The 12,506-nt window shown below is 47.2% G+C and overlaps 2 protein-coding genes across 2 annotated transcripts; both read right to left on the bottom strand.

Moving 5' to 3' along the window:
• Positions 1-1,663: 1,663 nt before the first annotated feature.
• Positions 1,664-4,848, bottom strand: LOC34621033. The gene is made up of 7 exons (XM_026338577.1): positions 4,777-4,848; positions 4,477-4,573; positions 4,180-4,294; positions 3,247-3,343; positions 2,273-2,986; positions 2,002-2,078; positions 1,664-1,889 (listed from the first exon to the last, which is right to left on the bottom strand). Exons 1-7 carry the CDS (start codon positions 4,846-4,848, stop codon positions 1,664-1,666), a joined length of 1,398 nt encoding a protein of 465 aa, XP_026194362.1.
• A 1,913-nt stretch (positions 4,849-6,761) lies between these two features.
• On the bottom strand, positions 6,762-12,506 carry LOC34621034 (hapless 2). The gene is made up of 16 exons (XM_026338576.1): positions 12,150-12,506; positions 11,815-11,949; positions 11,283-11,544; positions 10,988-11,125; positions 10,566-10,739; positions 10,141-10,193; positions 9,917-9,997; positions 9,690-9,774; positions 9,292-9,521; positions 8,923-9,134; positions 8,674-8,747; positions 8,413-8,486; positions 8,042-8,224; positions 7,767-7,826; positions 7,484-7,580; positions 6,762-7,222 (listed from the first exon to the last, which is right to left on the bottom strand). The coding sequence occupies exons 1-16, from the start codon at positions 12,504-12,506 to the stop codon at positions 6,762-6,764; spliced, it is 2,676 nt and encodes an 891-aa protein (XP_026194361.1).

Here is a 12,506-nt window from a genome sequence, read left to right as displayed (position 1 = left end):
GCTGTCGCCTTTCAATACATCATCGGGGCCTCTTGACACTTCAGTGAAGGCCCCCGTATGGGGCGCTTAACGTCAGTCAGTTCGAGCTTCACGAAAAGTTGATAAGCTCTACCTTCAAAAAAGCTTTCTTCACACGCTCGGATCCTTTAGGGTTCCAATATTAGAGGAGAGTAGCAGCTAGCATACGCCTAGCCGGACCCTTTAAACCCTCTGAGCATCATCCTGCGCACGTGCACACAACAATGCATGTTGTTGTATCATGCTAAGGCTACCCTACAGGAAATAAGATGTGCAAACAGACAAACTGCTTTAGCAATGCTTTAGTAATTGTTAGCTAAATAGAACTACTGTGATAGAATGTGCCGATGTGTAACGTAGCCGGCTTACGACACGCTAGCTTATTCCGCTCGTACAGAGAATTCCGTTAGACTACTCTTGAAAGCTTTCATGCAGGCAATGTAGAATTCTTAGCTGTACACACTTGCTTCAGGCTCATCTGAATCGAATGTTGGCCTTAGACTGGCTATACAGAGTAGCACAGTGCATGTGAGCCTAATGGGTTTCTAAGCTAAGCTTTTCCACTAGTATCCGCAAAACCATACTCATCTGTGTTCTGAGGAGAGCAGTTTCATAGTTTGCCAGAACATGAATGCAGCACTGCTTTGTTTGCAGATGGATAGCGAGTAGTCATTAAAAGCAAATTTTTGATTACCAGGCTGAGATCACCACACTCGCATGCGCAGCCCTCCAGATTCCAAGCATAAAAATTTTTTTGTGCCTTGAGGAATAGAAATGCTGTAGGTAATTCATCGAAAGCTCTTATCTAGTGAGGGTCTCAAACATTAAGTCTTTATGACCCCGAGGATGCCACATATGATATTTGAGAGGAAGATTATGGATGCTCTTTCCTCTTGGAGAATCACTGTAAATAAGCGAGCTCCCAGCTGTCAAAAACGCTCCTCGAGTGACTATAGTGTGCACTGTGCCGTTTTCCGAGATGCAGCCATTTTCGTTAGTAAGGCATCAGTTCAGGAAAAATCAAAGAAATTCTCTAGGAAGATAATGGTCTGAATTACTACACTGTTCTCGCAGGCTTCTATAAAAAAAGTGAAACGTGCATTTCCTAACAATTCATCAGCTGAATAGTGTTTTATTGCACTGTGCTGCCAGATTTGTTAGCCTTAGAGTGAAAAGTGACCGATAGCAAGGACTGCAATCGCTGTGATACTAGGGAGTGTGTTTCCAGGATAGTAAATGAACTTTGTGCTGATACGAAGCTGATCACTCCTTCACGAAAAAGAGCGATACGTGCAGCACAGGTATTCTTTTTGAAACCACAACCCGGTGTGTTGGTGGTCCTTCGCGTCGGTCAGTACTAGTTAAATTGTGGTCCATCGCACTGCTGGATTGTGACCCAGCTGCTCCTCAGCCTACACGATATTAAAACTTGAGGGAAGCCGGAAGGCTTTTATTCTCTAGCTACTACGTGAAGCGTGGCTGGCACTTTCAAGATTTGCACGCATTTTCATTCAGATAGCTCGGACACTCTGCCCGTGGAGCACTGGCAAGGAAAGCCGTGCGAGGACAGTGATATGCAGTCAGGGCAAAGTCTGTCCAGTCAAAGTCCTACAGTGGCTAGAGAGTGATATTGAGCTAGAACAGATTATTCATGGAGCTTTGTTTCCGAGCAGAGGCAAATGAGCCGGCAACAACCCATCGGACACCTTGTCCTCCCTATCTCATTAACAAATTCTGCATACGAAACCTTTTTATCGCCGTTTTTGTCGTAATGATTTACTAATGCGTCAAGCTCCGCCTCCGAAGGGTAAAACCCGTGGGCCACTAGCAATTCAGAAAACTCCGTTGCTGTGATATATCCGTCTCCGTTCCTGTGGAAGAAAAAAAGACTCCACACGGAAATTAAAGCATGACTGGATAGTTCACAGCCCAGCAGCATAAGCGAATTCTATAGCCTGGTGGCTTGCATGGGTTGACATTTACTTGTCAAGGTCACGGAATGCAGATGAAAGATCTTTCAAGCAGAGGCGATGTCTCAATAGCTCGGCCTGTTCTTCAGACTGCGTCACCAACAGTCTGCAAACCAGACTGCGCCTTACCATCTAGTTGCATTCAATGCCTGTCCTTTGAATATTTAACCACAAGATCAGAAGCTGGCCTACACCGGCCTGTTCGCCAGAGAGGCAATCCCCCAATAATATACTAAAAGATATTACCCATAGAAATGGGAAGCGTAGCTCCATGTCAAACTCACCGCGACTATTAGGTCGAATATGGAGGCAACGATTTCGAGCGTTTCCGGCGCCAGGTGTGCAAGGGGTGCGGGGCACTTGGGATGGCCATTGCTAATACGGTTGATCATGGCTTTTGCGTACCTCGATTTGGTTGGAAGAAAAGCCTTGGCCATATCAGCGTACCTCAAGCGTGGCTCGGAGTCACTTGTTAGCTTCTCGGCAAAGAGACGGGCTTGCGTCAAAGTTACGTGCAGCCCGATAAAATGCAAGGCATCCTTTATGTGCGGAGCTGTTGCATACCCTCTTCCCTCAGTGTCAAAAAGTCCCCAAAATTGTAGGATATTGAAATCAGACTTGAGTGCAAGCTTCTCTCGAAGGCACTCCAGTCTTCTCTCCGTGTTGATCTGTGAATTCAAGGCCACTGCAACTTCGCATCCGCTAGCCACGGAAGAGTTGCCGAGTTTTTTATTGCCCATGCTGCACAACAGGGTGTTGTCCTTATGTTCTAGTGGAGCGCAAGCGCTACATGAATAGTCGCCCATATTAGATCTGCAAGAACAGGCTCTGGGAGAATACCAAGTGTGCTCTCCATCTGTGCAACTTGTACTGCGCTTGGCTATCGCGCTGCCCTTCTTACGACTCGCCAGCCTGCTGCTGCTTGCGCTGTGGAACAGCGAGCATGGACAGCAGTGGTGTGCTGATGTGTGTAACCAGCGCATGTTTCTTAGAGCTTCCTATAGAGACAGCACAGAACGAGAGGGCTGCCAATTCAAACTTGCACCACAGATGTGGAAATGTCTCCACGCTGTAAACTATCCCAATATAGTAAAACGGTAAGCAGCCACAGGGCCAAAAGGAGGAGGCGTAGAAGGTGTGGCAACAAAGGCACAACAGTAAGAATAAGTAAATTCAACGTGCCAATACGAGTAAAGGAAAATAAATCCTAGGGGCAAGAAAAAGGACACCGAGAAGCTTTCCTCGGAGGGCTGCGTACCGTGCAGATGGGACTGAGTGAGGTGCAGGGACCAGTACAGTTTGAAGGCATCACGGCCTCTACGAACTCAAGGTAGTTCAGCCGGCCGTCGCAGTCTCTGCATCAAGTCGGTCACCACTTCGAACATGTCAGTTTCTTTCTTTGTGAGATTGGAGCACAGATCACTGCAACCCGGGGTTTACACCAGCAACACTTGGTGCTGTGATGGGGAATCGCAGATATAGATACAATTTTTTTCTGGCAGCCATCCAACAGCGCATCAATAACAGTTGTACAATCATCCGCTGGCAAGGAAGTCAAAGCCTGTGCAGGAATAAAAAACAGTGGCACAACAAGGAAGCAGCAAAAAACGGACCTATCAAGCCGATGAAAGATAAGTTGTTGCTCTCTATGTGTCAGAATGAAGCCTTCTCCCGCAAGTGCTTCTGAGAGTGACATTGGAGTGATAGCAGCACTCCTGGATTCTTCAATGAATCGAAAGGCGTCAAGAACCTGGAAATCTGGAATGCCGGCAAGAATCCGACGCTGCACCTCCAGAGTGTGGTGTGCCTCCACCTCTAGCCGAAGTAGCTGGGCTACACAGACGTTTCCTCCGCTGTAATTATAGCTAGAGCCGCCTTGCTCCTCGCAGCAGTGACAGTAGCAGCAAGAGTTCGAGGCGCTGCTCCCTATTGAGTGCTTCAAGAGCTTATCACTGGAAAGCCCAAGATCTTTCTTGGTAGCATTGACAGGTAGCAGAAAGTGGAGGAACCTCGAGAAAAACATTTTTAGCAATAGACGCCACGAGGTATGATTGAGCTCCGCCTATTTTTCTTCACGCCCGCTTTGTTTGGTTGCATACGTACATTCTTCTGACCGCCATGCTTGTATTTTTGCCCCTTCTCGGTGTCCAAGTGGCTACTGATGCCATGTTTTATTCGAGGGCTAACTCACTCCGAAAAAGAAACCTTTCCATCTGAATCAGTGTCTAGGCGCCTAAAGAGGCTGAATACCTCAGGCTCCCTCACCAAAGCCCCATGATGCTTCAGGTACCTTTGCAGATCTCCACCTGTTCACGTACACCTTACTGATATATGCACTGACACATAGACAACGGTTGCTCAGCAATCAGACTACTGGCTGTGTGCTCAGTGCTCACACCATTATGAAACAGAACAACTGTGCTTGTGTCTTGTTGTATTGTACTCGTATAGTGGAGTTGAGGGGCTTAGCCTGAAGTGGTTACATTACTCGTGAGAAAGCCATTGCCTAGTGAGTCTAATGAGGCAAATGCTTTGTAAGCTGCGAAGCCTGGCCGGCGAGTGAGAGCCACGCGTAGCTTATCAACCTGCATAAACGACTCAGGAGAATGATATAAGATAATTTATCGAGGATTCTAAAACCCGTGCTGGCATGTTGGTGCTTGTAGTGCAACCCAGGTATGTTTACTCGACCGTGGCTATTTTCTAGCACGGGCCTCAGATTGTACCATGAAGGTTAGGAGTTTATGTGCCTTCCTAGGGCTGTATTGTTTATCCTGTGGCAGCACACCTGCTCTTCGCATTCCGCAACGGCAGCAAAGAAATGCGCAAGGCGCCTTCTGGCAACCAGTGACAGCGGCATTATCGTTACTATGTAACGAAAGTTACTGCCGTTTCAACCAGCCTCTCAGACCCCCTTCCTGTCTAGGTGACCGCAGGTCGACCCCCCGGCCTGTTCCACGAGCACAGGATACAAGCTGCAAGTGAGGACTGATTCCTCCTAGCTTATCAAAATTGTTATTATCGAGTTTAGATTACAAGCATGTTCTGCGCTGACCTGATATGCTGAGGATTTAAAAGAAATGTAATTGCCTCCTGAGGCGCACCCTGCCGCTCGCTGCACGGAGGCTCCCCTGGACCCTCACGGACGTAAAAGTAAAATAAACTGTAATTAACATCACTTCCCCTCGTGTGTAATACAAATTTTCAATGACTGGACTGTACTTCCATCTGTTTCTGCTTTTCGCTGATGAGGTGTAGGCTTGCGGATGGGAAGCAATGAAGGCAGTCAACCCATGATGCACAGAATGACTACGCCCTCTCTCTCAACAGCGCGCTTCCGTAGTGTCGTACACCTATCAATAAGTAGCACAATTTTGTTAGGCTAATCACTTAACTGAGCCTATTCTTCTGCAGCGTTCCCCGTGGACTGTGGGAGCTTCTTTAGAAAGGCCATCCACTTTTTTATCTGTTCACGTAGTATATTTCCTTTTTGAACCTGCGATGCTTTTCCATGCCAAGGTAGTGGTGGCCTGCTGTGTGTCTACAAGCATATCGTGGAAATGTCGAAAAGCTCAAACGAGTGGTCGAGTATATCACCTTCTTGCACGTATACGAAGAGTACACAAAACAGTACGAGATCATTACGTTATAAGACATCAGCCTGCTGCGAAAAAAAGAAGCAAGGGATAATTGAAAACAACTGTGCTGTAAAGAATAGTGTACTTACGGAAAGGCAGTGAACGGCAAGGCATACACGAACTTTCGTTTGCAGCATATGCATTTGCCCAGCTGTAATGCACAGTTTTCATACACTGATAAAGTGCAAAAAGCATAGCATATGCCTGTCATCATACGAATAATGGAGCGTCAACCTTTTATTTAGCCGTTTCCCTAGTTATCCGTCCAGTACAGTGTACGTGGTGAGCTGAAGTGTCAAATCTCACATGTATACATATATATTGCTTCTGCTTATTTGATAAGTCACACAATGTATGGATATGGAGCTTTTAGTATGATTCCAATGCCAGCTTTGCATTTTTAGTATGTACAAGATACTCGAGCTCCTAAAGAATCGGGATGTAGAGGGGTCTGCCGGTGCTGCTTAATAGGGCCATAAAGTGTGCTAAACAGGTATCTATCAAGCACCATGCCGCGCGATACTAGCGTGTTTCTGAATGCGTCCAGAAGTTGTCGCTCCTCCCCAGGTTGCCTAAGGGCCTGCAAAGGGCTGCTGGACAGAGGCATTCTCATGAGCAAAGTGCGAAGTATCATCATCCAGTTTATTGGTAGTTCTCTTACTGTATAGAAATTTCAACAGGAACAAGGATATGAAGTTCAGCCGTATTCCTGCTGCAAAGGCTAATTGAATGATTCTCATCGGGCTCCACGATACGGCTTCAGTGTAAAGTATGAGGCATGCTTAGCTCGGATAGCGATTCTAGTCACTAACCACGTTTTTCAATCAACTACCGAAGGACATTAAGTACTCAAGTGGCAGGTACGAAGCCAAATTCGATTTCCATCGCACTTGTATTCCCTGACCACGGAACTTTGATAATCAGTCTTCGGTCATGGATATCTTCTTGGAAATATGTAGCATAATCAAATGTACAGGAAACAAATCTGTGGTACTGCAGCTCATCAGTTGGATAGTCAAAACTCCACACTCTTGGGGGCTTCACAGCTAAAACCAGCAAACGAATTCATAACATCGCCAGTAAAGAACGGCTCTACTCGCTATTTCCAGTGGATCCTGGGCATCTTCAGCCCATCTTAAGTGCCTTTTTGTTCGTTGCCACTTCGTGTATCTTCATATTCGCTGTTTGGGGTGAGTCTGCTGCCACTAGAACCACTTGTTGCTAGATATCCAGCACTCGAGTGAGTAGCTTGGCTGTTCATTCCTGCTGTGGCTCTCATGTATATATCTGCTGCTCCAGAATCCCTGCTGGAAGAAGGCGATAAACTGTTCATAGCTCTCGGTGCCTTCAAATTAGCCCCTTGGTGTTCCTTTGCTATCTTTTTGGCCTCCTTCTTGATTTGCTTCCTTGCAGTCTTCCTCCTCGAACTATGCCGCCCTACCGATCGCATGCATTTGAAAGGAAATGCGATGCACTTGCAAAAAACTTTTACTAGCGGTTTTGCAACCGGCCATAAGAGGACCAGTGCCACAATCGATATCCCAACAAGAAGAATGATCTTCAATGTTTTCTTCAGCGTACCCCAACAGTCGTTCCCTGGGACATATCGACAAGCAGAAACTATCAGTCTGCAATCAAAAGTATAATGGCTGCACAAAGGGCCAAAAATCCTTACGCAGCTAGCTCACACGGTCTCTGCCCAAAAATATTGCCCATCAGCACCGAAACCTGCAGTACTTGCTTCTATCAATGGTCTGCCTACTGCTGGTGCTGGATGATTCGCTGAGTAACTCTGGCTTCCAGCCTCTTGAAAAAGGGGCTGTGATAAGGGAAGGCTGCCTCGGCAAGGGGCCTCACAATCAGCAGGGAGGCATAAGATGTTCCAAAAGGAACAGTCACATTCTCCATCGTTGGGAACGACATTCATTAATTTCTGGTACCAATTCCTTGTGTCCTTAGATGCACAACAGCAGAGAGAGTAAACATCTGGTGGTGCTAATACTAGGATTTCATTTCAGTGGAAGGATGTTTATCTTAGCCTCCCATGACTAGCACGTGCAGTGGTGCCGTTGTCTCTTTCACTCTACGTCGTGTGAACAGTGCACTTCAATGGGGGATACAAAGTTCATCAGCTACTCACAGGTGGTGGCTCAACAACAGTAACCTCCCCTGTCGGATTTGTGACCGCAGCCGGCAAGTCCTACACAAATTGCACACGTGTAAGTGGTCAGAAGCACAACACGGCGATGCTAGCATTCGTGGAGTTTGTCATAAATAGAACTTCAAAACACAGATATGTCTTTGGATTGTCTTTTTCTGTCGAAAGCATAGAATACCTTTCAATACTACTGTACCAAAAGGAAGCGAACACACTTCGAGGAGCTCAAGCCATGGATACCCGAAAATGCCTCTTACCTGTGCTCGCCCCGTAAGAAGATCAAATGTTCGTATGTCAAGTTGGTTGAGCTCTGAGTCATATAGCTTCATTATACAGTTGAAATCAAATTCCTGGACAACAGCAACGAGACGGAGAGTCAGGTCGAACGCCTGGGTAGTGCCAGCTGGAATACTCCGCTTCACAGCTGGTACAGGGTCCAACTGAGATGACACAGCCATTACATGTGGATGACCAGGCGTATCTAATGCTTTGCAAAGCCTCCATCTAGGGCTCGTTTTTCATACACAGTGTAGTGAACTGATTGCAACTGCTTGAGTGGAACAGCATTGGTACCGTTTGGGGTTAGCCCTTTTACGACCACTTCCAGATTTGCGCAGTGAATTCTTACTTTGTCTGTTGGCTCGTTGGTGCCATGCTCTGTACAATATGGTAGCTCCAAATAATATGTTGCATCGACAGAACCTGAAGCAACAGAACATTAGGCAGCAATAGGGGAAGCAACTGTGGCCCTGTTCAAATAATTGCATTGCAAAATTTCAGCATTGGACTATAAGTGCTTCCACACATACAGAGGTACGATGCGTGGACTACGCAGGTACAGTACATTTGCTGGAGGCCAAATTTTCCGGAGTCAACATAGAAGCCCTACCTGAATTAAGCACATAAACCTTTAGTGGACACCCAAAGATTTGCGCGTTATCGCACTCCCGTGCAGCTGGAGGACTGCAGCAATAGCATAGAAAAACCGTTTGCCAGAAGAAAGCAGTAGGTTGCCCAGATACTGCAAGCACCCTCTGTGTCAACTTAAACCATAGATTTAGGTGAAGCGCTTCAGTGACAACAATTTACATCAGGAAATGAGCAAAATTACAGCTGTTGGACGTGGGACAGAGCTTACGCTATGCTAATTATTTGACCTGGGGCAGTTGACTGAATCCAGCGGATCAAACCAGCATTCATTTCAATGCGCACTCGGCTTTTGTGACTGCTCGGATAAGAGAAAGCCAGGCGCTGCAGTTCAAAGGATCCAGCTTTAGAAGTGTCTATTGCGTCATCGGTGTTGTTGAGACCACCATAGTACCGAGGGTAATGGCCGACTGGATATGTCAGCTGCGCCAAAACAATACCAAAGCATCAGATCCCCTATTTGAATTCTCTCAATATATCTGGTACCGCAAAGCCTTGTGTGTTGCTTGGTGTTGCCGTGTTGGGGCACGTCTAAAGGAGGCATAGGGCAAGCAAGTGGAGCATCTTGTGCATGGATTACAGCATAGAGGGGGTCCCTGCCAGCTTGTGTTGCTGCTTCATTGTATGCGTGAAACCAATTGAGATTTTTCGCAAAACACGATCCAGGTGCATAGTCACAAAAGCCATCTCTTCCCCATTGCTGCAACGAAACGCCTGGTAGGTCGCACTGGCTGCCATCCACGCTGACATTTTGCTCATCGAGGACCAGCACGTGTCTCAGGCAGCTCTTCGGATTGCAGAACGGCGAGCCTAATGGTGCGTAGCTCCAATAAGCATGCATGTAAAGTAACACAGGGTTTCTTAGCTTCTTTTATAACCTGTGGCCCGTGGCAAGCAAAGCACGACGAGCAGTTCCCGATTTGCATTGCAACCTTCTGGAGTACTGAACAGCACAGCAGGGCATAGCGGGTGCCGCACCTGACTTGCAAAGTCTTGCCAGGTCAGGATTTTCCTCTTCACTCACCCCCCAGTTGGCAAGGTCATCCGAATCGGAGCACCCTTCCTGTATACCGATGCATATGGCTCGCCACACCAGAATCAAGCCTCGGTCTGAGATACATGGTTGAGACTTTGTTGCCATTGACCAATTTATGGCAGTCTTTTTCTTCATAATTTTTTTACTGCTGGTAACACTAATTACTTACTGTAATGAGTGATTCTTGGACCCAGGCATTGGTCGAGGGAGCAGTTGGCACGAAAACATACTTACCCTTCACATTTGGTTCCTGCAGCGCACAGCCTCTTCGTGTATTCCAGGCTTAACTGTCTACCTAAAGCTATAGGTGTTGGTAATGCAAATATTCCATCTAGTGCAGTGGTGCTACTCGGCATGTATTGAGCAATACTCTCCTTCCGTAATGCAGCTTACAGGTGTTTCTGGGATGTCTGAACTGATAAGGCGAGCTGTGACATCAAAGATTGCTGCGTACATTGTACGCATGTGAAGCTGCTGTGTGTCATGCGCGGTAGCCACAGTAACCTCGCAATTCAAGGCCAGTGTCACGATGAGCACTGGACATCAGAACACTGCAAGCTGCTGCAATGCGAGCTCAAGCCAGGGATCTCAATACACTGGAAACCCCCAGGCAAGATGCACCCCCAACAAAACACAAACCCGAATACCTGGGACCGAATCGCAGCTGCCTAGACTGAGTTGTAAGTACTAGCACAAAACGTTGCTGTTTTGGTAAAAGCGATAACTCAAAGTTTTTCAAGGCATCTGTGTATAGAAGAAGGAGCGTGGTGACTTCCAATGTGGTGATGTAGTCATATATGTACTACTGAGTGACTTACTATCTCTAGCAACCGGTGTGGTGTCTGAGAGTTCGAGAATGACGTCAGCCATGCCAGCTTCCGTGTGCAGCCGAACAGAACAGTCAAAATTTGGGGGATAGCTTCCCTCTGCAATTTTCTTTTGACACTGAGCCTTGTATTCATCATCCGAGAGGCTCAAGGGTGTGGGAGGACCTGAGTACGCAACTGAATGCCCCGAATGTCAGTGGCCTAGCTGTAGGTTACCCTCTCTTTGTAAGCTACATGTCGCCTACGAGTCCTCGAGGCGCAGTCGAGTCTGGCTGAGCCTCAGTGGTGCAAACTTAGTGCGTATGCCGCGACGTCTGGATATATTTGCAAAAGCTCCTGACCAGTCCAGGGTTCTGCCTGCATCATTCTACAGGAACTCGGAGGCATGCTGAGGGTAAAGCGTATCCACTCACTCCACCAAGATACTCCGATATGCACCTTGAAAAACCACGTTCTTGCATTACTAACTCTCAGCATCCGATACCATGGATATTCGACCACAGGGCAGAACTTTGTAAGGTATGGATCTGGGATCTTGCCAAAGCGCAATCCTAAGTAATTTGGAACACAGGAACGATCTAAACAAGTCATGATCTTGCCAGAAAGATATTTATTGCGCTTAATTCAAAGCTACCAGTTAGTCCTTTTTCGTCGAATCGGTCAGTGTTGCTTTGCCATGTACACCAGCTGACAAAACGTGGAACTCACCCCAAAAGTTGCACTTTAGCATGGGCTCCCTACCACGATTTGGATTTTTAAGCCAAAGATGCCACACGGATGGGCACCAGCAGCACTTTCCTTGAGCGCCGTCTAGTGGAAGGCCCGTATTGGGGCTTATGGGGTAGCCGCTGTCTCCATGCTCATCGTGGCATTTGGATCCCCATGCATCGGAGCAGAAGGCCTCTCCGCCATCCTTGACCTGCCATAAAAGAGCGCGGTGGGCATACTCGACCCAGTTAAATGGAACTGCCTAAGCGTCGGCAGCACATCACAATCCAAACTTGTCCACTGAAAACTCATTTCAAGCACCTAGCCTTAAGCCATATATGTAGAGCTTGTATCCTGCAACTGTGCCCTCCACATTGAAGTAGAATTGTTTTTAAAATTATGTGTTCAGATTAATTCCTTGGCGCTGCGTATGGGCCTCGTGTCACGATACGGCACTGCGATTCGCATGAAAAGCAGCAGCTACCAAGGGCCCACATACGCATGCAAAGTACACTACTTCAGGGTGGCACACCTTAATGTAGCTGAGGCTGTACGAGTAAGATACGGCTGTCTTTTGCACTGTAATGACAACCCCCGCGTTTCCTGCATCGCTTTTTTGAGGTGACCGGCCGTTGATATCCCCAGCTTCCCATTGGAACTGTAGCTTCTGAATCACTCCAAACATAGGGATTGAGCCATGTGGACTCTTTACAGATCAGGTGGCCTAAGCAGAAATACAGAAGCAAATGAAGCTCTTCTAAAACGGTTCCTAGCAGTGATACGAGTGGGACCCTGGCACGCAGTTCAGGAAAGACCTCATGGTGAGGACAGCGCACTGAGAAGTACTAGCTTTAAAAGCAGTCATACATCTTGGTTTTCAACATCAACGTCAATTATAAGCCTCTGCGTACATCCCGAAGTCCCATTAGAGCATACGGTTTCCACACTTGTGGTACCCTGGCCAAGGCACTCGCTTATAAGGAATGCCAGGCAGCAGAAAAGCATTAGGGCGTGACATAGCACGTTGGCTGATTGGATAAAGTCTTTAAGATATCCTATGAAGGTGCGAGGAGTCCTCTGGAGTGTCAGGGAGTAGGATGCACTCTCGTTGTAACGAGAACTCCTCAGGCACACGCTTGAGCCAACTTCGCGTTTCCGCATCTGCCTATTAGACTGTGGGCACCTCCAGCTTGTCATGCTTGACAAAAGCCTAGCTCCATCCAT

Source organism: Cyclospora cayetanensis, unplaced genomic scaffold (assembly GCF_002999335.1).
Source record: "Cyclospora cayetanensis isolate NF1_C8 unplaced genomic scaffold, CcayRef3 CcayRef3_contig_28, whole genome shotgun sequence".
Classification (NCBI taxonomy): domain Eukaryota; phylum Apicomplexa; class Conoidasida; order Eucoccidiorida; family Eimeriidae; genus Cyclospora; species Cyclospora cayetanensis.
The sequence above is the reverse complement of the archived record's forward strand: the minus strand, read 5'-3'. Positions and strand labels throughout refer to the sequence as shown.